Source organism: Triturus cristatus, chromosome 11 (assembly GCF_964204655.1).
Source record: "Triturus cristatus chromosome 11, aTriCri1.1, whole genome shotgun sequence".
Lineage (NCBI taxonomy): Eukaryota > Metazoa > Chordata > Amphibia > Caudata > Salamandridae > Triturus > Triturus cristatus.
This window is the reverse complement of record NC_140594.1, coordinates 921,877,012-921,903,710: the sequence shown is the minus strand read 5'-3', so window position 1 is coordinate 921,903,710 and position 26,699 is coordinate 921,877,012. Positions and strand designations below refer to the sequence as shown.

General features: G+C 51.4%; 1 protein-coding gene across 1 annotated transcript in view; it reads right to left on the bottom strand.

Annotated features, from left to right (window-relative positions):
• Positions 1-577: 577 nt before the first annotated feature.
• The window catches only part of LOC146785618 (arylacetamide deacetylase-like), a 343,791-nt gene continuing 317,669 nt past the window's right edge, over positions 578-26,699 (bottom strand). Inside the window, exon 5 of the mRNA XM_085634881.1 lies at positions 578-4,263. Within this exon, the coding sequence (XP_085491007.1) occupies positions 3,655-4,263 (609 nt within the window). The 3' untranslated portion in view covers positions 578-3,654. The remainder of the gene's footprint in view (positions 4,264-26,699) is intronic.

The following is a 26,699-nucleotide window of genomic DNA, read 5'->3' as shown; positions in this document are numbered from 1 at the left end:
CAATTGCACAGGTTACTTTGGAGCTGTCCATAAAAACAAAAGCATCTGTATTTTATATGAAAATATGCTGTCATCACCCAATGATAATTGACATATTTCAGAAAGTCAACTGAAGCTAATTTAGCTGCTGAACTACCCATACAAATATCAATTCCTGCAACTGACAATATTCAGAGGATGCTTTGATTAGCTATTTTATCATTATAACTAGAGTCATAAAAATGAATGTCCTTCTCACGGCACTCTTGCCTGTTGACTTAAACAGAAAACATGGGGCGGGCCAGATTGAAATATATTTTAAGCAGGGCAACGGAGCAAGCCACTTTGCTGCGCTAGTGAAATGTATTTTTTGTTCCAGACAAGATGACAAAAAGAGGGAGCTGCCAGCATGCACACAAACCATCCACTCCTCCCATTGAGTTACACTGTGTACCCAACAACCCATTCCACATGGAATGCAGATAACATTCTTTGCACAAGACAATATAACAAATCTCCCTACCTCAAAAGAAATATAACATATTTTTAAAAATTCATATATATACAAATTATAAATACACATTCTCCAAAACAAGAATTGTTATATTTCCAAATAACACTTTATAAGAGAATCGTCCAATATAGTACAATGGTATATCAAGTAAACGACATAGCAAATCAATTAAAGAACACAAAATAATGTTTCTCTTTTCATTAAAAAAAATCATCAGTCCAATTTGAAATCATTCAACAATTTGGGAGTATGGGGAATCCTTCCTCCACTTACACCAACACATTCAGAGGCATTGCATCCATGAGACTCATTGTCGTCCCTTCTTTCACCACATTCCAACAAACAATCTGCCATCTCCACCACTTTCTTGCTGTCTCACACATTTCTATCACTCAACAACATAGTGTAACAACCTTCCTGACTTTGGAAAATCTCAAGACCCCTTTACTTTCTCTCCATCCCTTCCTCACATGCACCCAATCCCTCACCATAAATCTTTTCATTATATCAGAACATGAGCCTCAGTACTCAACGTTGCTCCATTCCTTCCTTTTCACATCCTTTAACATCGCCCTGGCTTTTCTCCCCCTCATGACATTGAATGGCACCTTCCCAGTGACACTATTGTGCTTGGTGCGATACGCCCACACCAATTTTCTCATAGCATCTCTCCACTGTCTTCTCTGACACAAAGCCAACTGTATGCCTTCCTTAAGAGTTCTATTCCTCCTCTCAGCAAGGCCATTAATCTGGAGATAATAAACCGATAATCTTACAAGCTGCACCCCTTTCAAAATTAAAAAGCCTTTCATGGCTTGAGATACAAATAGTATTCCATTTTCTGTCACTATAGTTTCCAGAAACCCTCTCTTTCATATAGATCTTCCAAAAACTTTATCACATCCTGTGTTGTCACCTGATCCACACACTTAACCTCAGTCCACCTTGAGTGATAATCTACAACCACCATAGCGTACTTTGGATGAGAACCCAACACATTATATGGCCCAGAAATGTGGAGATCAATTTTCTTCCACAGGGCATCCATTTACTCAACTTCACTGTTCTTTGCAATTTATCACACCATGTACATGACAAACAATCTCTCCACATCCTTGTCTAAACCTGACCATGAATATTCCATCCTCGCTCTATGGTTGGGTGCCGTTCGGTTGCTCTTTTGCTGCCGGCTCCTTAGTAGCACTCAATCCTCTAACCCCATCTTCGTCATCAGTGAAATAATGAAGGCCCGCAATTCAAGGTAGGAAACATTGAATTTTGGTTCTAAACATTGCAACAAAAAGAGGGAGAAGCCGGCCACCACACCAAGCATCCACTCCTCCCCTCATGTTCCACTCTCTCCCCCGATAACCGATCCCACATGGAAGGCAGATAACATTCTTTACATTCTTTGCTTTGCACGAGAGAATGCAACAGCTGTGCTGTCAGCATTTAGCATTAAATGGCACGTTGCTGTCCTTTCCTAGCACTGGAGCTCTTTTGGCTGCCTAGCTCCAACACAGGCACCCTTGTGTCATGGTGCAAGGGTGCCTGCGTTGTGGGCAGTATTGTTTTTGTGCAGGAAGGGACACATTTCCTGCACAAAAACAGTCCTGAGAGGCATTTTTCTCATTCTATGTCTGCTGCCGAATGCAGCACATATAGAAAGAGAAAAAAAGGAGGAGCAATAAATGTTTCTCCGTGATACGCCTCAACAGGATGAAGTAGGATTTGGATGCATTCCAAGGTCTACCAGTAATGGTAAATTTGGGAATGCGCCAAAGTCCTTATGTGGATACATGGGAACACCCACGCTCCACCCATGGAAAGTCTCCATGGAGCAGAGTAACACAAAGCAGCAATTTGCGCTGCCTTTAATTACTCTAGATTTATCAAGCCCCGTAGGGCCATGCAAGGTTGCCTTGTGTGGCTTGATAAACCTCACTTAGGTTTTGCGTCACCCTTGTGTCCCCTTGCATGGTGCAAGGGTGACGCAAAACCTTGATAGATCTGGCCCAAATGCGCCACAGAAAATACTGATAAAACGTAATAAAATGAGCAGTAATTTTAATGCTATTTTGTTTTGTTTGAAGTTCTTTTTAATTAAACATTTAGAAATCAGTGTATATGCAGAATACAATAATTGATGATCATTGATAACTCATGGTAAATTTACTGAAATCAAATATTTTTCTGAAGACCGTCTTACATGAGAATGCTGTGTTACCGTCATTTTACAAAAACAAGATGGTTAACATGATTTAACAGCTGCATCTACATTAACATGCATATTTTTAACTTTTTACTAAGTATGTTCTATTAATTGAAATGCGTCTGCTTTTGTGTATATGCGTGTGCCTCATAAGAGATCATACAATATTAGTTTATTACCTAATATGTAATGAATTGGCAAGAGCAGCTGAATTAATTCAATGTTGCACATGCTCAGCATGAAAGTGATTAACATTTAGGTGCTTAACTTTTTAAGATTTTTTTCCCGCTGACCCTTAAGCAATTCCAGAAAATTCTGTGTGATCTGAGGGAATAGTACATTTAGGGGCAGATTTACTAAAGTTTTGCACAAGGGTTGTTTCACTTTTATGGTGCGGCCCCATTCAAAATACCTTTTTTTGCGTTGCGCTGCCGTGAGTTGCTTCGCATCAGGGAGGTTTTTAATGGGTGGAGCATGGGCGTTCCCATGCAACCATCCATAGATTTTGGTTTCTTCCCCAGTGAGGCGCAACAAGGAGAAATGTCTTTATTTCTCCTCATTATTTCCTTTTTCTATGTGTGCTGAATACTGCAGCACACGTGGAAAGCGGAAAATGCCTCAAAGTATTTGTTTTGTGCAGGAAGGTGTCCTTTCCTTCACAAAAACAATCCTGCCTGTAACGCAGGTACACTTTCAATAAGGTGCAAGGGTGCTTGCAATACAGGCAGGATTGTTTTTGTGCAGGGAGGTGTCAGGGTGCCTGCGTTGGCACTCGGCAGCCCCAAGCGCGCCAGCGCAAAGAGAGAGCTAAAGAGCATCATATCTTAGTAGACAAGGCGCTTTTCAGCTCTCTCACAGTCACCTGTCTTGCTGTCATGCGTGCATTTGAATAAATCTGCCCATTAATTTCAAAGACAGACAATAAAGTTTTGCTAATTTAGCTCAACCATCACAAGTTCTCATGGAGCCACTCAATATATTTGTTTGCCATTCTCTGGCCCACAGACAGGTCTGTTGGCCAAGTTGTGAAGAGCAGCACACCATGGAACGAATCATCAAAATTGTCATGTATGACGCGCACTCCGGCTTTCTTAAGTCTCACAGCGTACATGAAACCATCATCTCGTAAGACATCATACGTACATGTTAACATATAAGTCAAAGGTAAGTTCTTCAATTTAGCATCATCGGCCAAAAGTGGTGCGGCTCGTGGGTCTATCATCCCCGGATATTGTGTAATGAACTCCGATGATCCATGTTTGGGGCTGTGATAAACATGGTTCTTCTTGAGCTCTTCGGGCAGCAAAGTGCTCCAATTTGTCAACTTAATCAAATGGTTGAAATCAGAAGCGATGTGTGCGTTCGAGTCCATGGCTTCCCTTAAAGTTCTGTCTGATGTAAAGTAATCACTCCAGAACCTAACCATGAGCTGCTTCTTAAGGACAGGCATGTATGCGTTCTCCCGATATGAAGGCGTGTCCAAGTCAAGGGGCTGCAGTGCTGGATAAATCAAGGCCTGAATCTTCAATCGAACAGTAACTTCCGGGTCATACTGCAGCTGGGGACAAAAAAAATGATTTGGCAATGAATTTAAAGTTGTTGGCACACATCTGCAAGGCGACGCCTGACAAGCAACAGTTAGATGGGTTTATCATTATGAGACCATGTACCATGGACACACAGAGGCGGGGCACATTTTAATAATTCTGCATTGGTGCCAAGAAACAGGGCGGATCATTTTCCACCATTTATCCTACTTGGGTCATATGTATTCTGTCAGATCTTGCTTCAGCCTATGCAGAAAGAGTTTGGCAAAAACAGAGGATCAAGAGCCCACATGTCACACAGAGATTGACTAAACAAAATCACTTACATCGAGTTTCTGGAATTTTAACAGTAACATTTCCTCCTTAAATAGACGTTAAAAAAACTCGAACAAGCAGACAGAACTATTTTTGCTACTTACAATTGCGCAATTGATACGATTTCTCTAGAATTTACAACAGCTACCTACATTTACATGTACAGAAAGCACATTTTCCGTTTTATTATATTAACTCATCGAAAATGGGATCATTATTTAAACGTAACTTGCAAAACAAAAGATGCATTAGCCGAATGCCTTATATTTCGTGACACAGATGCAAGAGGAGAAATCACTTCATCGCAAATTGCTATAAGTCTGGCAGGAGAGTTTTTTTTTTTTTTTTTTTTTTTAAATGAATGTAACATCAGCAAGATATTTTATGTGTTGAAATTGTTTATTAGCATTTACAAAATGCGTTTCGAATTGAAAAGGAAGGCCTGCGAGCGAGCTGGCCTCCTCGAGCTGAAGTTCTTTGACTATGCGGTGGTAGTGAGACGAGTGCAGCCCCAGTGGCACGACCTCCCTAGGCCAGTCAAAAACACTAAGGCCTGCAGGTGCCCATGGGCTGGCGGGAAGGGAAGGAGATGGGGGAGGGGATGAATTGTAACTGACATCACCTCCGTCTGCCGTGAAATCTAGCTAAGAACGACCCCGTCCCTCCCCCCAACAAGTCCTGACGAATGGAGACGCAGTGGCTCTTCTCGAGCCATTTGGAGTTGAAATCATGCCCTGGGCCAATGCCTTGGTATACTCCGGGGGCCAGGAATGGGCGCAGGAAGTGTAGGGGATGAAGGGGATACATCCCCCCAGATTTTGGAGTGGTGGAACGAGGGGACAAAGGAATTTCCCCCCTTGCTTCTGTGATTTGAAGGGCCATTTGCACGTCTTAAGGAGAGCTCCTCAGTGGGTAATACAAAAGGCTGGGCGTCATGCTCCGCTTCGCCCACGGAGTGCACGTAGCGCTGCCTGCTTCACCGTTTACAAAGTAGGTGTAGCAGGCAGCGCTACGCACACACCGCTGCGAAGCAGAGCTGCCCGCCCGCCCTCATTTTAAAATACTTTAAAGAATGTAAAAAGTAAATAAATGACCTTAACTGCAGTGCGGCGTCCCGGGGCTCACTCTTCCTGCTTGCTGGCAACTTCTTCACACAAATGTGCATGCGCCGACGCCCGCTCATGCGCATTTCTCGTGAGAAATGCGCATGCGCGGGCGTCCGCGCATGCACATTTGTGTGAAGAAGTTGCCGGCAAGCAGGAAGAGGGAGCCCCGGGACGCCGCACTGCAGGTAAGGTCATTTATTTACTTTTTACATTCTTTAAAGTATTTTAAAATGAGGGCGGGCAGGAGGCGGGCGGCGTGTAGTGGGGCTACGCGGAGCGCACGAGTGTGCGTAGATTTTGCCACACTACGCGCTGCTCCATGTAGCCCCACTACGCCCAGTACGCCCAGGGTTAAATACAATGAGCTCCATGGGGACCAAATTTTCTGACCTCACAGTCGAAATCAAACCCATGCAGTCAGATATGAATGCCTTCAGTTCTACAGAGGAGGGGTGGAAGAGAGAGTGACCACAATGGATGCCTGCATAGCAAAGTGGAGAGCTGTGGGTTGGACATTTGACACCTGAAACAGAAGCTGGTGGATTTATAGGACTGCATTCACAGGGATCCAGAAGTCATGTAAAATAATAATGTGAAGTCTTTCTGCATGAGCATTTTGCCTTAGTTTCTAACCCTGACCTGGGATCTTCAACTAGAAATACAAGGAGCCCACAGGCACCAGACAAGAAGGACTTGGCACGCACCACACTGATTATTTTGTATTTTTTTTACAACTGGAAAAAGAAGGACAGACAATACAAGAGGGATGGCTGACCTTAAAGGTCACAGAGTTAACATTTCAGCTGACTTTTCGTTTGAAGCTATCGCAATGAGGAAGGTGCTTGCAGAGCCCAGCTGTAGTGATATGACATCAAAAATGGACTGATGGAGTCAGTCACAATGTGCATCACCAAGGATGGGACGTCTAGAGACTTTACCTCACTTGACGCCCTGTGCAGCATGGAGACCTACCTATGGATACTCACAAAACGGTGCACAGACAAAATGTTGAGTTTTTTATTTAGACCTACATTAATATTGAGTTAAATATCATAGGGACAGAATAGCGACATCAATAATATCGGTGACCAGAATATCGACTTGAAGAAATATAGTTTTTTTTAATATCGAAGTTATTAATATCGATAGCAAAAATATCAATGGTAATAATGTTGATGTTTATGTTACTTTTATGTATTTTAGTGTGTATTTTATATGTATGTGTTCCACATGTTTTGTATTTATTTCAAATATATGTATTAATTGTTTAGAAGTTAGTAATTTTGTGTAAAGTTCATTTTGAGTTTTAGTACCATAGCGGGCTGTGGGTTTAGAGGGGAATAGGGTGACAAGTAATTTATTTACAGTAAATTAATTCATAATTTTTTGAAATTATTTTATATTTAAATTTGCATTTTAGTTCTGTAGCAGGTTGTGGGTTTATAGGGGAATAAGGAGGGAAGTAATTTAATTGTAATTAAGTAATTATATTTTTTTATTTATAGGTATTGATAATTAATTTATTGTTAATTAATTATTAATTGGTAATTGATTTTTATTAGTTGATTAATTGATGATTATATTAATTGTATTATATTTTTATTGGAGCGGGTTGTGGGTTTATAGGAGAATAGCGTGGGAAGTAAATTAATTATAATAAATTAATTAATAATTAAAATTGCTTGGTATTGATAATTAATTTATTGTTCATTAATTATCAATTGGTATTTTTTATTTTTTTATTGATTAATTGCTAAATAGATTAATTGTGTTATTTTAGTTTAGGAGAGGGCTGAGTGTGTATAGGGGAATAGGGTGGGAAGTAATTTATTATAATTAAGTAATTATTTATTAATAATTATTGGTATTGATAATTAATTTTTTGTTAATTAATTATTAACTGGTAATTAATTGTATTAATTATTATTTATTGGTATTGGTAACGAATGTACTTGTAATTAATTATTAATTAGTAATTACTTTCTTAATTGATTAATTGATAATTATATTAATTGTGTTACATTTTATGTGGAGTGGGTGGTGTGTTTATTGGGGAATAGGGTGGGAAATAATTTAACGTAATTAAAGTAATTATTCATTTTAATGTATTGGTATTTATAATTAATTTATTGTAAATTTATTAAGAAATATTTATTTAATTTAAACATTCTTTAATTGATAAGTATGTTATTTTTCACCCCTACGCTATCCAATACTTTCCCTACTGTTGCACTCTCTGTTGTTGGAATAGTAATTTTTACCCCTACTCTATCCAACATTTTCCCTACTGTTGCACTCACTGTAGTGAGAATAGTAATTTTAACCCTTTCGCTATCCAACACTTTGCCTACTGTTGCACTCTCTGGAGTGGGAATAGTAATTTTTACCCCTAAGCTATTCAACACTTTTCCTACTGTTGCACTCTCTGGAGTGGGAATAGTCATTTTTGCCCCTACGGTATCCAGCACTTTCCCTACTGTTGCACTCTCTGGAGTTGTAATAGTGATTTTTACCCCTACGCTATCCAACACTTTCCCTACTGTTGGACTCTCTGGTGTGGGAATAGTAATTTTTACTCCCACGTCTTCCAACTCTTTCCCTACTGTTGCACTCTCTGGAGGTGGAATAGTAATTTTTACCCCTATTCTATCCAACACTTTCCCTACTGTTGCACTTTTTGGAGTTGGATTAGCAATTAATACCCTTATGCTATCCAACACTTTCCCTACTGTTTCACTTTCTGGAGTGGGAATAGTAAATTTTACCCCTACACTATCCAACACTTTTTCTACTGTTTCACTCTCTGGAGTGGGAATAGAAACTTTTACCTCTACGCTATCCAATACTTTCCCCACTGTTGCACTCTCTGGAGTTGGAATAGTGATTTTTACTCCTACGCTATCCAACACTTTCTCTACTGTTGCACTCTTTGGAGTGGGAATAGTATTTTCCCTCTGTTATCCAATATTTTTCTGTATTGTTTCAGTTAATGTTGTGTATACTTTATTTTAAAAACATTAAAAATATTATCCTTTTTTAATTTGTTATTTATATTTTTATTTATATTATTTTTGTATGTGTATATATGTATTTATAATTTATAAAATGTTTTTAACAATTTATAAGTTATTAAAATAATTATTCATGAATATTATTCAGTAAGTATATATATTATATTTTATAGATATAAGTTTAATTTATTTCAACATTATGGGGCCGATTCCAATCATGGAAAAAGGCTGTACGAATAGTCGTATGGAGCGTTTTCTCCATATGACTCGTACGGTGTACCAGGTGAACTCATTCTACAAACTAGGAAGTACGATTCGTACAGAAAGCCTTTTTCTGTACGAATCGTACAAAAGACCATACAGCAAAAAAATACCCCTGATTCCGATCCGGAACTGCTTGTACGCGACGTCCGCACGTATTTCAGCAGCGTTTTCCGGCCCAGCAAGTACGATTCGTACCGATGTCACTACGTACCTTACTGTCATTACGGGAGCGAAAAACTGCCGGGAAAGCAGAACCCTACGCCACGGAGCCCCGGTACGCTACGTACAGCCATGAACCCCATCGTACGTGTCATCCCGGTCCTCTTGGCCTACGACCTGGTGCACCGCACCCGACACACACGCCGTAGAAGGTGAGAACAACACCCAGGGGCCAGGGGGGGAGGGCCAGGAAACATACCCCATATGCAAACACAAACGTATAATATGGAGGCCATACATTACCACCAGGGTCTGGTCACTTGGGAGGGCGTGGCCAGCAACCCCTGCGTACTGCAACAACGGAAGTGGATGTGTACGGTGCGTACCACACATACCCATACGGCACCATGATAACAGTGGTACGGACCGTATCCACGCATGAATGCGTGGGTACGGTGCGTACCACACGTACCCCTACGGCACCATGACAACAGTGGTACGGACCGTACCCACGAATGAATTCGTGGGTATGGTGCGTACCACACGTACCCCTACGGCACCATGACAACAGTGGTACGGACCGTACCCACGCATACATGCGTGGGTACGATGCGTACCACACGTACCCCGTTACGGCAGCAGGAAAATTTGGATACGAGGCGTACACACGCCAGGAATGTGAGCATAGAGCACATTATGTTATCTTCATATATTACCCAGCATGTTACCTTCATATTGTTGTGTGTGTAGGTCCTGGCCAGCAGTGTACAGCCCCAAGAGGGTGCGTGGGTGGGTGGAGAGGCCTCCCAGCAGTGGACAGACATATGAGGGGTGGGTGCATATCACTACCAGCAGTGGGCAGACATATGAGGGGTGGGCACATATCACTACCAGCAGTGGACAGACATATGGGGGTGGGTGCAGAGGACTCCCAGCAGTGGGCAGACATATGAGGGGTGGGTGCATATCACTACCAGCAGTGTCCAGACATATGAGGGGTGGGTGCAGAGGACTCCCAGCAGTACACAGACATATGAGCGGTGGGTGCATATCACTACCAGAAGTGGACAGACATATGAGGGGTGGGTGCAGAGGACTCCCAGCAGTGGACAGACATATGAGGGGTGGGTGCATATCACTACCAGCAGTGTCCACACATATGAGGGGTGGGTGCAGAGGACCCCCAGCAGTGGACAGACATATGAGGGGTGGGTGCAGAGGACTCCCAGCAGTGGACAGACATATGAGGGGTGGGTGCAGAGGACTCCCAGCAGTATCCAGACATATGAGGGGTGGGTGCATATCACTACCAGCAGTGGACAAAGATATGGGGTGGGTGCAGAGGACTCCCAGCAGTGGACAGACATATGAGGGGTGGGTGTATATCACTACCAGAAGTGGACAGACATATGAGGCGTGGGTGCATATCACTACCAGAAGTGGACAGACATATGAGGGGTGGGTGCAGAGGACTCCCAGCAGTGGACAGACATATGAGGGGTGGGTGCATATCACTACCAGCAGTGTCCACAAATATGAGGGGTGGGTGCAGAGGACCCCCAGAAGTGGACAGACATATGAGGGGTGGGTGCAGAGGACTCCCAGCAGTGGACAGACATATGAGGGGTGGGTGCAGAGGACTCCCAGCAGTGTCCAGACATATGAGGGGTGGGTGCATATCACTACCAGCAGTGGACAGAGATATGGGGTGGGTGCAGAGGACTCCCAGCAGTGGACAGACATATGAGGGGTGGGTGTATATCACTACCAGCAGTGGACAGACATATGAGGCGTGGGTGCATATCACTACCAGAAGTGGACAGACATATGAGGGGTGGGTGCAGAGGACTCCCAGCAGTCGACAGACATATGAGGGGTGGGTGCATATCACTACCAGCAGTGTCCACACATATGAGGGGTGGGTGCAGAGGACCCCCAGCAGTGGACAGACATATGAGGGTGTGGGTGCAGAGGACTCCGAGCAGTGGACAGACATATGAGGGGTGGGTGCAGAGGACTCCCAGCAGTGTCCAGACATATGAGGGGTGGGTGCATATCACTACCAGCAGTAGACAGAGATATGGGGGTGGGTGCAGAGGACTCCCAGCAGTGGACAGACATATGAGGGGTGGGTGCATATCACTACCAGCAGTGGACAGACATATGAGGGGTGGGTGCATATCACTACCTGCAGTGGACAGACATATGGGGGTGGGTGCAGAAGACTCCCAGCAGTGGACAGACACATGAGGGGTGGGTGCAGAGGACTCCAAGCAGTGGACAGACATATGAGGGGTGGGTGCAGAGGACTCCAAGCAGTGGACAGACATATGAGGGGTGGGTGCAGAGGACTCCCAGCAGTGGACAGACATATGAGGGGTGGGTGCAGAGGACTCCAAGCAGTGGACAGACATATGAGGGGTGGGTGCAGATCACTACCAGCAGTGGACATACATATGAGGGGTGAGTGCATATCACTACCAGCAGTGGACAGAGATATGGGGGTGGGAGCAGAGGACTCCCAGCAGTGGACAGACATATGAACGGTGGGTGCAGATCACTACCAGGAGTGGAAAGAGATATGAGGGGTGGGTGCAGAGGATTCCCAGCAGTGGACAGAGATATGGGGGTGGGTGCAGAGGACTCCCAGCAGTGGACAGACATATGAGGGGTGGGTGCAGATCACTACCAGCAGTGGACAGACATATGAGGGGTGGGTGCAGAGGACTCCCAGCAGTGGACAGACACATGAGGGGTGGGTGCATATAACTACCAGCAGTGTCCAGACATATGAGGGGTGGGTGCAGAGGACTCCAAGCAGTGGACAGACATATGAGAGGTGGGTGCATATCACTACCAGAAGTGGGCAGACATATGAGGGGTGGGTGCAGAGGACTCCCAGCAGTGAACAGACATATGAGGGGTGGGTGCAGAGGACTCCAAGCAGTGGACAGACATATGAGGGGTGGGTGCAGATCACTACCAGCAGTGGACAGACAATTAAGGGGTGAGTGCATATCACTACCAGCAGTGGACAGAGATATGGGGGTGGGAGCAGAGGACTCCCAGCAAGGGACAGACATATGAACGGTGGGTGCAGATCACTACCAGCAGTGGAAAGAGATATAAGGGGTGGGTGCAGAGGATTCCCAGCAGTGGACAGAGATATGGGGGTGGGTGCAGAGGACTCCCAGCAGTGGACAGACATATGAGGGCTGGGTGCAGATCACTACCAGCAGTGGACAGACATATAAGGGGTGGGTGCAGAGGACTCCCAGCAGTGGACAGACATATGAGGGGTGGGTGCAGAGGACTACCAGCAGTGGATAGACATGTGAGGGGTGGGTGCAGAGGACTCCCAGCAGTGTCCAGACATATGAAGGGTGGGTGCATATCACTACCAGCAGTGGACAGAGATATGGGGGTGGGTTCAGAGGACTCCCAGCAGTGCCCAGACATATGAGGGGTGGGTGCAGATCATTACCAGAAGTGGACAGAGAAATGGGGGTGGGTGCAGAGGACTCCCAGCAGTGGACAGACATATGAGGGGTGGGTGCAGATCACTACCAGCACTGGACAGAGATATGGGGGTGAGTGCAGAGGACTCCCAGCAGTGAACAGACATATGAGGGGTGGGTGCATATCACTACCAGCAGTGTCCAGACATGTGAGGGGTGGGTGCAGAGGACTCCCAGCAGTGGACAGACATATGAGGGGTGGGTGCATATCACTACCAGCAGTGGACAGACATATAAGGGGTGGGTGCAGAGGACTCCCAGCAGTGGACAGACATATGAGGGGTGGGTGCAGAGGACTCCCAGCAGTGGACAGACATATGAGGGGTGGGTGCAGAGGACTCCCAGCAGTGCCCAGACATATGAGGGGTGGGTGCAGAGGACTCCCAGCAGTGGACAGAGATATGGGGGTGGGTGCACAGGACTCCCAGCAGTGGACAGACATATGAGGGGTGGGTGCATATCACTACCAGCAGTGTCCAGACATATGAGGGGTGGGTGCAGAGGACTCCCAGCAGTACACAGACATATGAGCGGTGGGTGCATATCACTACCAGAAGTGGACAGACATATGAGGGGTGGGTGCAGAGGACTCCCAGCAGTGGACAGAGATATGGGGGTGGGTGCTGAGGACTCCCAGCAGTGGACAGACATATGAGGGGTGGGTGCAGATCACTACCAGCAGTGGACAGAGATATGGGGGTGAGTGCAGAGGACTCCCAGCAGTGAACAGACATATGAGGGGTGGGTGCATATCACTACCAGCAGTGGACAGACATATAAGGAGTGGGTGCAGAGGACTCCCAGCAGTGGACAGACATATGAGGGGTGGGTGCAGAGGACTCCCAGCAGTGGACAGATATATGAGGGGTGGGTGCAGAGGACTCCCAGCAGTGCCCAGACATATGAGGGGTGGGTGCATATCACTACCAGCAGTGGACAGACATATAAGGAGTGGGTGCAGAGGACTCCCAGCAGTGGACAGACATATGAGGGGTGGGTGCAGAGGACTCCCAGCAGTGGACAGATATATGAGGGGTGGGTGCAGAGGACTCCCAGCAGTGCCCAGACATATGAGGGGTGGGTGCAGAGGACCCCCAGCAGTGGACAGAGATATGGGGGTGGGAGCAGAGGACTCCCAGCAGTGGACAGACATATGAAGCGTGGGGGCAGATCACTACCAGCACTGGACAGAGATATGAGGGGTGGGTGCAGAGGATTCCCAGCAGTGGACAGAGATATGGGGGTGGGTGCAGAGGACTCCCAGCAGTGGACAGACATATGAGGGGTGGGTGCATATCACTACCAGCAGTGTCCAGACATATGAGGGGTGGGTGCAGAGGACTCCCAGCAGTGCCCAGACATATGAGGGTGGGTGCAGATCACTACCAGCAGTGGACAGACATTTGAGGGGTGGGTGCAGAGGACTCCCAGCAGTGGACAGACATATGAGGGGTGGGTGCAGAGGACTCCCAGCAGTGGACAGACATATGAGGGGTGGGTGCAGAGGACTCCCAGCAGTGTCCAGACATATGAAGGGTGGGTGCATATCACTACCAGCAGTGGACAGAGATATGGGGGTGGGTGCAGAGGACTCCCAGCAGTGCCCAGGCATATGAGGGGTGGGTTCAGATCACTACCAGAAGTGGACAGAGATATGAGGGGTGGGTGCAGAGGACTCCCAGCAGTGGACAGAGATATGGGGGTGGGTGCAGAGGACTCCCAGCAGTGGACAGACATATGAGGGGTGGGTGCAGATCACTACAAGCAGTGGACAGAGATATGAGGGGTGGGTGCAGAGGACTCCCAGCAGTGGACAGAGATATGGGGGTGAGTGCAGAGGACTCCCAGCAGTGGACAGACATATGAGGGGTGGGTGCATATCACTACCAGCAGTATCCAGACATATGAGAGGTGGGTGCAGAGGACTCCCAGCAGTGGACAGACATATGAGGGGTGGGTGCATATCACTACCAGCAGTGGACAGACATATGAGGGGTGGGTGCAGAGGACTCCCAGCAGTGGACAGACATATGAGAGGTGGGTGCAGAGGAGTCCCAGCAGTGGACAGACTTATGAGGGGTGGGTGCAGAGGACTCCCAGCAGTGCCCAGACATATGAGGGGTGGGTGCATAGGACTCCCAGCAGTGGACAGAGATATGGGGGTGGGTGCAGAGGACTCCCAGCAGTGGACAGACATATGAGGGGTGGGTGCAGATCACTACCAGCAGTGGACAGACATATGAGGGGTGAGTGCATATCACTACCAGCAGTGGAAAGAGATATGGGGGTGGGAGCAGAGGACTCCCAGCAGTGGACAGACATATGAAGGGTGGGTGCAGATCACTACCAGCACTGGACAGAGATATGAGGGGTGGGTGCAGAGGATTCCCAGCAGTGGACAGAGATAGGGGGGTGGGTGCAGAGGACTCCCAGCAGTGGACAGACATATGAGGGGTGGGTGCATATCACTACCAGCAGTGTCCAGACATATGAGGGGTGGGTGCAGAGGACTCCCAGCAGTGCCCAGACATATGAGGGGTGGGTGCAGATCACTACCAGCAGTGGACAGACATATGAGGGGTGGGTGCAGAGGACTGCCAGCAGTGGACAGACATATGAGGGGTGGGTGCAGAGGACTCCCAGCAGTGGACAGACATATGAGGGGTGGGTGCAGAGGACTCCCAGCAGTGTCCAGACATATGAAGGGTGGGTGCATATCACTACCAGCAGTGGACAGAGATATGGGGGTGGGTGCAGAGGACTCCCAGCAGTGCCCAGACATATGAGGGGTGGGTGCAGATCACTACCAGAAGTGGACAGAGATATGAGGGGTGGGTGCAGAGGACTCCCAGCAGTGGACAGAGATATACGGGTGGGTGCAGAGGACTCCCAGCAGTGGACAGACATATGAGGGGTGGGTGCAGATCACTACCAGCAGTGGACAGAGATATGAGGGGTGGGTGCAGAGGACTCCCAGCAGTGGACAGATATATGGGGGTGAGTGCAGAGGACTCCCAGCAGTGGACAGACATATGAGGGGTGGGTGCATATCACTACCAGCAGTGTCCAGACATATGAGGGGTGGGTGCAGAGGACTCCCAGCAGTGGACAGATATTTGAGGGGTGGGTGCATATCACTACCAGCAGTGGACAGACATATGAGGGGTGGGTGCAGAGGACTCCCAGCAGTGGACAGACATATGAGGGGTGGGTGCAGAGGACTCCCAGCAGTGGACAGACATATGAGGGGTGGGTGCAGAGGACTCCCAGCAGTGCCCAGACATATTAGGGGTGGGTGCAGAGGACTCCCAGCAGTGGACAGAGATATGGGGGTGGGTGCATATCACTACCAGCAGTGGACAGACATATGAGGGGTGGGTGCAGAGGACTCCCAGCAGTGGACAGACATATGGGGGTGGGTGCAGAGGACTCCCAGGAGTGGACAGACATATGAGGGGTGGGTGCATATCACTACCAGCAGTGTCTAGACATATGAGGGGTGGGTGCATATCACTACCAGCAGTGTCTAGACATATGAGGGGTGGGTGCAGAGGACTCCCAGCAGTGGGCAGGCATATGAGGGGTGGATGCAGAGGACTCCCAGCAGTGTCCAGACATATGAGGGGTGGGTGCAGAGGACTCCCAGCAGTGGACAGTCATATGAGGGGTGGGAGCTACCAGCAGTGGACAGAGATATGGGGGTGGGTACAGAGGACTCCCAGCAGTGCCCAGACATATGAGGGGTGGGGGCAGAGGACTCCCAGCAGTGGACAGACATATGAGGGGTGGGTGCAGATCACTACCAGCAGTGGACAGAGATATGAGGGGTGGGTGCAGAGGACTCCCAGCAGTGGGCAGACATATGAGGGGTGGGTGCAGAGGACTCCCAGCAGTGTCCAGACATATGAGGGGTGGGTGCAGAGAACTACCAGCAGTGGACAGACATATGAGGGGTGGGTGCAGAGGACACCCAGCAGTGCCCCAGTCCCAGGAGGATGGATGTCATTCACACACTGCATGACACACCACATGTGGGTGTGAGGACATACAACACATGCATACCCACCCATGGCGGATGCCCCACAATACACACCCTGATTTCATGCCAACAGACTGTATAGTCATGGAAATGCATACTAAAATAAGTTAGCCGAAGGGAACACACACTGTCACGCACATCACAGGAGTGATAGGAATGTCCAGGTGCTGGTCCAGCCACCCAGATGTTGTCTCTCATGTAAGGAATAGGGTTCACTGCGACTAGATACAATGCCCACAATTGTGAGTCAGGTGCCCAAATACCCTGCATTACACGTGCCATTTGTGTGTTAGGCCGTGATTACACACATGTATAGTGCTGAAAAGGGGCAATTGATCCCTGATGCCATTCCTACATACACAAAACACAAGTACAGTGACTGGCAAGGATGGCACAGACGATTCAGCAGGAAACATCGGTGAGCATGCATGGCCATTGTTGAAGGGATCTGTCACCAACAAAGGATATGTTGACACAGGTCAGCACAACAATTGTGCAACTGTTTGCAGGGACCATGTCAGGTGCCACAGAGGAAGGAACACTCCTTGGGACAATGTCTCACAATCCGAAGGAACACACACTACCAATTAATATTTTCACAGACATTGTGATGGCACACAGATACCATGGTCCACCTCATGACCATCATACTAAAACATTTCTCAGAACCCTAACACATTACCAGAACACCAACTTCATAGGGCACATCACCAACATCAAGTACCTGAAATGCAATAGTGTGGAAACTAAATGAAAAGGCTTTATTCAGCACACCAAAAAAAATTGAAAGAAGACACTATTTACAAAGGCCAATGGCCAGTCCATAGTTCGAGTCCAAGGGTGGATGTATGCGACTGTGTCCACCCCTACCTTGACTGCACAAAGTCACCTCAAGGTTTGTCGACCGGGGGGGGGGGCATCATCAGTGGGAGTACCAGGCACTGCAGGGACAGGAGTGGGTTGGGTAGGTGTGGTGGGTGTAGGGCTGGACGTATCCACCACAGGGGGTGGGGCAGCGCCAAAGGTTGTGGTGAGCAGCTCGCTGCACACTGCTGCCAGGGCGTCCAGAGGAACCCCTGCACCGGAAGAAACACCAGGGCCAACGGAGGGTGGGGGTGTCCGAGGGATGGGGTGCAGCGCTCTTGGGGGAGGTGGTGGACATGGGGGTCTCAACTCCCCTGGCCGGAGTGTTGGACAGGCCACCCGAAGGGCTGGCTCCCTCCCCGCATAACAGGGCCCCAGCCCAGGCCCACCAGGCGTGACCCACGAGAATCACCCGCACCCCGTCTCCCGACGGAATTCCTGCCCTCGGACCTCCATGTATCACGGACCCAAGCCACCACCGGCTCCCCCGGCCGGGTCAAGCCGCCATCTTGGGCCCTGCGCCACGAGGCCGCGTGGCCTTCATCCGACCCTAACCCTGGGCCTGGCCGGCCCCGACATCCCGGCACCACCCTCCACCCAGGAGGTGAGCGGACCACTTGGCAGGTCAATGAGAGAACGAAGCGCCAAGGACTCTCCCCCGCCAGGTGCCGATCGCCTCCAGCTCCCCCAGGCGCTGGCTCCACCCCCTGCTGGGTGTCTGGACACTTTCATCCCGGACCCTCCGACCTCCAAGTGCGAGGGTCCGGACATCAAAGGGCGCCTGCCCTATAACTGGGGCAGCTCCGGAGCAGGGAGGCAGTTGTATCCTGGAGTCGAGAGACACCGAGAGAACTCAGCCTTGACGGACTACTGGCGCTGCCGTAGCCCTACCTGGCGAACTATCGTCCTGCCTGCTGGCACTGCCGCGGCCTTCTGCAACATCCAACCTCGTCGGGACCTGCTGGCGCTGCCGCGGACCGTTGTAATGACCACCTTCACCGGGACCTGCTGGCGCTGCCGCGGACCGTACCTCGACCATCTCCACCGGGACCTGCTGGCGCTGCCGCGGACCGTGTATCGACCATCTCCACCGGGACCTGCTGGCGCTGCCGCGGCCCGTACCAGCTAAACCACCAAGCTCGAGGATTGTGAGCTAATCACCATATCATCCGAACTACCAGACTGGTAAACAGACTGTCCCGCTACCCCCTTTTCCTATCTTGAGAGACTTAATCGAGGGGACCCCTGAGTCCAGACCTCCTTGTACCATTTCATCGTACCTTAAGAAGTGTATATAAAGAACGCTAAATCTTATCCTAGTGTGGTATCTGTCTGTGGGGGGGAAGTTATTTGTCTGTACGATCGCTGGAGACGGCTCTCCCCGGAGACCTCTCCTCTTGTCCTCGGCCGACCCTCCCGGTCCGTCTAACATTGGTGGCCAGCGGCGCGATCCGAATCAACGCGTAATCGTACAGAGAGTAGCTCACCCCACGACAAAACCACGATGTCAGCCAAAGATAGCGGTTCCACTGAAAAGTTCCAAATGGATAAGTTGGAAGAATATAGCCACCGCGAACTTAAACAATTCTGCATGGAACTAGGCATTGCTACCACCGGCCTGAGTACCAAAGATGATTTGAAGCACGCCCTTGAGTCGTGGACAGAAACTGGGATCGCCGGACCCTCCAACCAAAACAGTGTCGCACCAGAGGGGAACGCCACGGCCCCCGAGGAGCGGGGAACGGGCCTCTCGCAGGAGGAGATCCAGGAAAGAGAAAGAACCAGACTACACGAATTGGAAATGGCACGAATCAAGATGGACGGTGAACTCAAGTTAGCCGAGCAGAAAATAAATCTAGAGCATCTGCGGCTCCGAGAAGAGCGAGAAGAAAAGCAAAGACAGAGAGAGCTTGAGGAAAAAAAAATAACACTCGAACACGAGCGCAAACTGGCGGAAATAGAACTTCGGAAACAGAATAAAGAACCGGGGATGCCTGAGCGACCGCACACCCCGGGAGCAACCGAGAAAAAAGTCCACATCCCCAAGGATGTTGTCTGAGAGTATGTTCGAGAAGACGACATACAACAGTGGTTCAAAGCCTACGAGATCGCCATGACCTCCCACCGGATCGACCGGAGTGATTGGGGAGCCGGACTATGGGGGAGGTTCGTCAACGAAGGCCGCGATGCCCTGCTGCAGCTCCCAGATCACCAAATGTCGTCCTACGACCACATGAAGGCTGCCCTCCTCACCCGCTACGGCCTCACACCCGAGATGTACCGCCAGAGGTTCAGAGATTGCACCCGGATCCCGGGTACAACTTGGGTGGAGTACGTCAACTATTTCAGCCGAGCCTTCGAGGGTTGGATCAAGGGGAGCCAGGTAACAACCTACGAACAACTCTTTAACCTTATGGTATGGGAACACCTGTCGAACAACTGTTTCGTCGAGCTCAGGCAGCACCTCCTCGACAGTAAACTGACTGACCCCCGGCAGCTCGCCGCTGAGGCTGATCGATGGGAAAGCACCCGAGTGGGCCGGAGAGGACCACACGAGCAAAACCGAAGCAACCAAGGCCAGCACCGTCCCCGAGGAGGAGGAGGCCAGGGGCGAGGGAGAGACAGCCCCCCGGCAACAACCGTGACCAGCAACCCGCCCCCGACCGGCCGGGGCAACCCCCCGATGCGTCCTGGGTTCCGAGCCAACGTCACGTGCCACCGATGCCAGCGAGTCGGCCACTACGCCAATGACCCGAGCTGCCCGCAGAACCAAACACCCAAGCCCCGCCAGGTGGCTGCCGCCGCCCTGGGGGAAGAACGACTATCAGAGGAACAGGAAGAGTATGAGCCGGCCCAGCAAGAGTGGGAACCGGCCGCCATGGTTCTAGCGTGTCTAGGGGGAAAAGACATGGTCCCGCGGGCTCCCCTACCCGCCAACACCAGGAAATACGGTCAGTGGGTGACCATTAATGGGCATCGGGCCGAGGCCTTACGTGACACAGGCGCCAGTGTGACGGCCGTCCGCTGTCACCTGGTGAAGCCCGAGCAGATCCTGCCGAACATTCTCTGCCCCGTCCGCTCAGCCGACAACTCCGAAAGTCTGTGTCAAATGGCCTGCGTCCCCTTCGAATGGGGAGGGGTCTCCGGCCTGTTGAAGGTGACGGTCCGGGATGATGCCCCCGTGGACTGCCTCCTGGGGAATGACCTTGAGAGTTCCCCGTGGGCCACCGTCGAGAGAAGAGAGCACCTGGGGATGCTGGGCCTCCCGGACTGGGCCTGCGTAACCACCCGGTCCATGGCCGCCCGTGCCGTCCCCCGATCCGAAGAACCGGAATGGCCAGCACCTCCGCCCCCGGTCGCCCCAGTAGAAGACAACGACGAGGCCAACCCCCCGGAACCAACGATCGAAGGGGACACGCAACCCCAGGACTTACCCGGCCTGGCTCAATGGCGTCAAGAAGGGGGGCCCACCCAGGAACAGTTCCGCCAGGAGCAAAAGACCTGCCCCTCCCTCGAGGGACTCCGCCGACAAGCCAGCGCCCAGAGCGCAGGGGACTCCACCGGAACTCACTGGGTCTACTGGGATAACGACCTGCTATACAGCGAACAAAGAATCGCGGAGCTAGGGGCCGGTCGAGTACTAGTGGTACCTCTCCGCTTCAGAGACTTTCTGCTCAACCTGGCCCACGATGTACCCCTGGCTGGACACCTGGGCCAGGACAAAACTTACAGTCGCCTAGTAACCCACTTTTTCTGGCCGAAGATGAGGAACGACGTCCTGAACCACTGCCGGTCCTGCCCCACGTGCCAAGCCAGCGGGAAGAGTGGCCGTAAGCTGAAAGCCCCTCTACAACCCTTCCCAGTGGTCACTACCCCGTTCGAGAGGGTAGGGATAGACATTGTGGGGCCCCTGGACCCCCGCACGGCGCAAGGACACAGGTTCATCCTAGTACTGGTGGACCACGCCACCCGCTACCCCGAGGCGGTGCCCCTACGAACTGTGACCGCCCCAGTGGTTGGCCGGGCCCTAATGGGGATCTTCTCCCGGGTGGGCTTCCCCCGAGAAGTCGTCAGCGACCGAGGGACGAACTTCATCTCCAAATACATGAAGTCCCTCTGGCAACAGTGCGGGGTCACCTACAGATTCACGACCCCCTATCACCCCCAAGGGAATGGACTAGTGGAGCGATTCAACCGCACTCTCAAGGGGATGATTGGGGGATTGGAAGAGCCCCTCCGTCGCCAGTGGGATGTACTACTCCCGTGCCTCCTCTTCGCCTACCGGGAAGTTCCCCAGAAATCCCTCGGTTTTAGCCCTTTCGAACTCCTGTACGGGCACCCTGTGCGGGGGCCCCTCAGCCTAGTCAAAGAAGGTTGGGAGATGGCCCCCCTAAAGACCCCTCCAGACGTCTTCAGGTACCTCCTGGCCCTACGCAACCAGACTCGGCGCTTCAGGGAGATGGCCAAGGCGAACCTCGAGGCCAGCCAGGAAGACATGAAGAGGTGGTATGATCACAATGCCTCCTCCGTCGAGTTCGAACCTGGTCAACAAGTGTGGGTGATGTCCCCCACCGAACCATGTGCCTTGCAAGATAAGTGGACGGGGCCCTTCAAAGTGGTCGAGCGCAAAAGCCCCGTCACTTACCTCATCGACATGGGGACCCCCCGGAACCCCCTTCGGGTCCTCCACACCAACAGACTCAAACCACACTTTGGGCGCTCAGAACTTAGCCTCCTGATGGCTACGGACAGTGGGGCAGAGGAAGACTCCGAACCCCTCCCGGATCTACTGAAGGCTCAGGAGAACGACGGTTCCGTGGATGGGGTCCGGCTCTCCGATGCCCTCACCCCAGAGCAACGCCAGGGCTGCCGGGACCTCCTGCTGCGGTTCGCTACACTGTTCTCCCTCACCCCCGGGGTCACCCCTTGGTGCTTGCACGACGTGGACACCGGGGACAGTCCCCCTATCCGACACCGGGCCTATCGCGTACCAGATCGGGTACGGGCTTGCATACAAGAGGAAGTAGCCAGAATGCTCACGATCGGGGTCATCGAGCCCTCGGACAGTCCCTGGGCCAGCCCGGTTGTATTGGTACCCAAAGCCGCTGCCCCCGGCACCACACCTGAACTGAGATTCTGCGTCGACTACCGGGGCTTAAACGCTGTCACCCGGACCGACGCTCATCCTATCCCCCGGGCGGACGAACTGATCGACCGGCTGGGGGCCGCCCGCTACCTCAGTATCTTCGACCTAACAGCGGGCTACTGGCAGATCGGCCTCACACCCCGGGCTCAGGAACGATCTGCCTTCTCTACCCCTGATGGCCACTACCACTTCAAGGTCATGCCCTTCGGCATGAAGAACGCCCCCGCCACGTTTCAACGTCTTGTGAACCAGGTCTTGGCGGGGCTCGAAGAGTTCAGCGCGGCCTACCTGGACGATATCGCTGTATACAGCCGCCACTGGTCCGACCACCTCCTCCACCTCCAAGAGGTCCTACAGGCCCTCCAGCGGGCCGGCCTCACGATTAAGGCCGGCAAATGCCAAATTGGTCAAGGGTCCGTGACCTACCTTGGGCACCAGGTGGGAAGCGGGCTGGTGGCCCCGCTGCAACTTAAAATTGCTGCCATCCAGTCCTGGCAGCCCCCCGTCACCCAGACCGAGGTCCGAGCCTTCTTGGGGCTCACCGGCTACTACCGGCGGTTCGTGAGGGACTACGGCAGCATTGTGGGGCCCCTCACGGGTCTCACGTCCAAAAACCTACCGAAGCGGATTAACTGGACCCCCGATTGTCAAGCGGCCTTCGAAAAGCTGAAGGCCGCCCTGTGCACCGCCCCTGTACTCCAGGCCCCCGATTACAGTCGGGAATTCGTGGTACAGACAGACGCCTCCGACCACGGCATCGGGGCGGTTCTTTCTCAAGTGAACCCCGAAGGTCATGACCAGCCGGTGGCCTTCATCAGCCGACGTCTCCTGGCCCGAGAACAGCGCTGGAGCACAATCGAGAGGGAGGCCTTCGCAGTGGTGTGGGCCCTCAAAAAACTCCGGCCCTATCTCTTCGGTACCCACTTCCGGGTACAAACCGACCATCGACCCCTGCAGTGGCTGATGCAAATGCGGGGGGAGAACCCAAAACTATTGCGCTGGTCCATCTCCCTGCAGGGAATGGACTTCACCGTGGAGCACCGACCGGGCCCAGACCACGCCAACGCGGATGGCCTGTCACGCTTTTTCCGCCTCGACGAGGAAAGTCCCCAAGGAGATGGGTGACTCTCCCCGCCTTCAGCTGGGGGGGACGCATGTTGGACAGGCCACCCGAAGGGCTGGCTCCCTCCCCGCATAACAGGGCCCCAGCCCAGGCCCACCAGGCGTGACCCACGAGAATCACCCGCACCCCGTCTCCCGACGGAATTCCTGCCCTCGGACCTCCATGTATCACGGACCCAAGCCACCACCGGCTCCCCCGGCCGGGTCAAGCCGCCATCTTGGGCCCTGCGCCACGAGGCCGCGTGGCCTTCATCCGACCCTAACCCTGGGCCTGGCCGGCCCCGACATCCCGGCACCACCCTCCACCCAGGAGGTGAGCGGACCACTTGGCAGGTCAATGAGAGAACGAAGCGCCAAGGACTCTCCCCCGCCAGGTGCCGATCGCCTCCAGCTCCCCCAGGCGCTGGCTCCACCCCCTGCTGGGTGTCTGGACACCTTCATCCCGGACCCTCCGACCTCCAAGTGCGAGGGTCCGGACATCAAAGGGCGCCTGCCCTATAACTGGGGCAGCTCCGGAGCAGGGAGGCAGTTGTATCCTGGAGTCGAGAGACACCGAGAGAACTCAGCCTTGACGGACTACTGGCGCTGCCGTAGCCCTACCTGGCGAACTATCGTCCTGCCTGCTGGCGCTGCCGCGGCCTTCTGCAACATCCAACCTCGTCGGGACCTGCTGGCGCTGCCGCGGACCGTTGTAACGACCACCTTCACCGGGACCTGCTGGCGCTGCCGCGGACCGTACCTCGACCATCTCCACCGGGACCTGCTGGCGCTGCCGCGGACCGTGTATCGACCATCTCCACCGGGACCTGCTGGCGCTGCCGCGGCCCGTACCTGCTAAACCACCAAGCTCGAGGATTGTGAGCTAATCACCATATCATCCGAACTACCAGACTGGTAAACAGACTGTCCCGCTACCCCCTTTTCCTATCTTGAGAGACTTAATCGAGGGGACCCCTGAGTCCAGACCTCCTTGTACCATTTCATCGTACCTTAAGAAGTGTATATAAAGAACGCTAAATCTTATCCTAGTGTGGTATCTGTCTGTGGGGGGGAAGTTATTTGTCTGTACGATCGCTGGAGACGGCTCTCCCCGGAGACCTCTCCTCTTGTCCTCGGCCGACCCTCCCGGTCCGTCTAACACGGAGACTTCCTCAACCGCTTGCGAGGTGGTGTCACAGTGGGGCTGAGGGACAGACTAGCCATGTAGGTCTCTTTGGGTGACAGTTTGGCAGGGGAGCTAAGGGGAGTGGATATGGAGGAAGTGGGTCGTGAGGACTGCGGACTCTGACTGTGGCTGCGTGTCTGCCGTTTGCCCCCAGACCCTGTGGGTGTGACTACATCCCCCTGAGTGTGCGTGCCAGGAGGTGTGTGCTGTGCCTTAGTTGGGGGTGTGCTGGATGTGTCTGTAGGAGGTGTGTGCCTGTGACTGTCTGTGTGTGCTTTGGTCAGGCATGGGAGAGGGCAGTGTGGATGGGTCCAGGGTAGGGGGGGACGGAGCGCCACAGGAGAGACACTGCTTCCGTCAGTGAAGAGTGCAAGGACCGCAGAAACCTGCGTTGCTCAGTCATCGTTGATGACATGCCCTCCATGAACGACACCAACTGTTTGAGCAGTCTAGTGTGTTCATGGAGGACATGCAGCATCGATGCCTTACCAACCTGCAACTGCCGCAGTGTGTCCACAGACTCTTCACTGAGGGCAGCAGGGGTGACAGGGGCAGGTGCTGCGGTGCCTGGTCCGAAGGAGACACGGTGGGACCCTGCACGGACAGAAGGGACGGGAGCAACTGGGAGGGCGGAGATGGCAATGGAGGAGGTGGGTACAGATGGTGGGATGCTGCCAGATGTTGTTGCATCCTCCGCCTCCTCAAGGATGTCAGCTTGGGACCCGTCGGTGTCGTACATGCTTTCGCCTCCGGACAGGTCCTCTGACTGACTCCCCTCGCCCTCCGTGCCACTGTCTCCTGCTGACTCCACAGCACTGGTGGCACTGTCGCTGGGTCCCTCCTCAAGGTCCATGCAGGTGTCTCCCTCGCTTGTGGATGATGATGCTGTGGGCAAGGAGAAGAAACCAGAAAGCATCAGTCACCTGTATACATCTGACACATGAGCACAAGAACAATTGGTCACAGTGCATATCAGGCAATGCATCATGAGTAACAGCTAGATTACTCCGCACATATGTACGCCCTGTACTGCCCAGTTGGTAGACCCACCATGCCACTTTGACACCAGGAAACTAAATACACAAAAGGCCACAACTTGAATGAGCAATATACTGAGAAGCTAGTGTCTGTGAACCGGTGAGCACAGCAATACAATGAAGTCATGACACCTCTTGTTTAGCCTGAAATAAACAGGAGTGGTGCACTCAAGATAAACTAACACACCTCAATACTCAAGGTATCACCACACTCAGATACCTGTAAGTCCCTTGGAACACAAAACGAACAAATGTTGGTACCTTGGGACTCACAATACTTTAACCAATCTATATGTTTGGAATGTGCCAATTGGCCATTTCGTGAAAAGAACACTGATGTGGCTGCATGCAATATGTTGCACAAGGCAGTGCACACAAAAGTACATTGACACTGTCATTGAAGAAGCTGGCACCTTTTTGGAGGAGCCACGGTTAGAAATAGATGGTGTTGCAGAAAGTACATATACATGGGCCCACGGAGGTCTTGACGTCTTGACACTCATTAGTTTGTATCACCGACAACTAATGAGTCTCACAAAATCAAGACCACAGTAGGAACATGTATATGGAGAATCTGCAACACCATTTATTTATAACAGTGGCTTCTTTGAAAAGGTGGAAAAAAGGTTATAGTGCGCGCACTTCCAGGAGTTTGTCAAATGTTTTTTTGTAGTTGTGTCGTGCTCCGGGGTATCACTCTC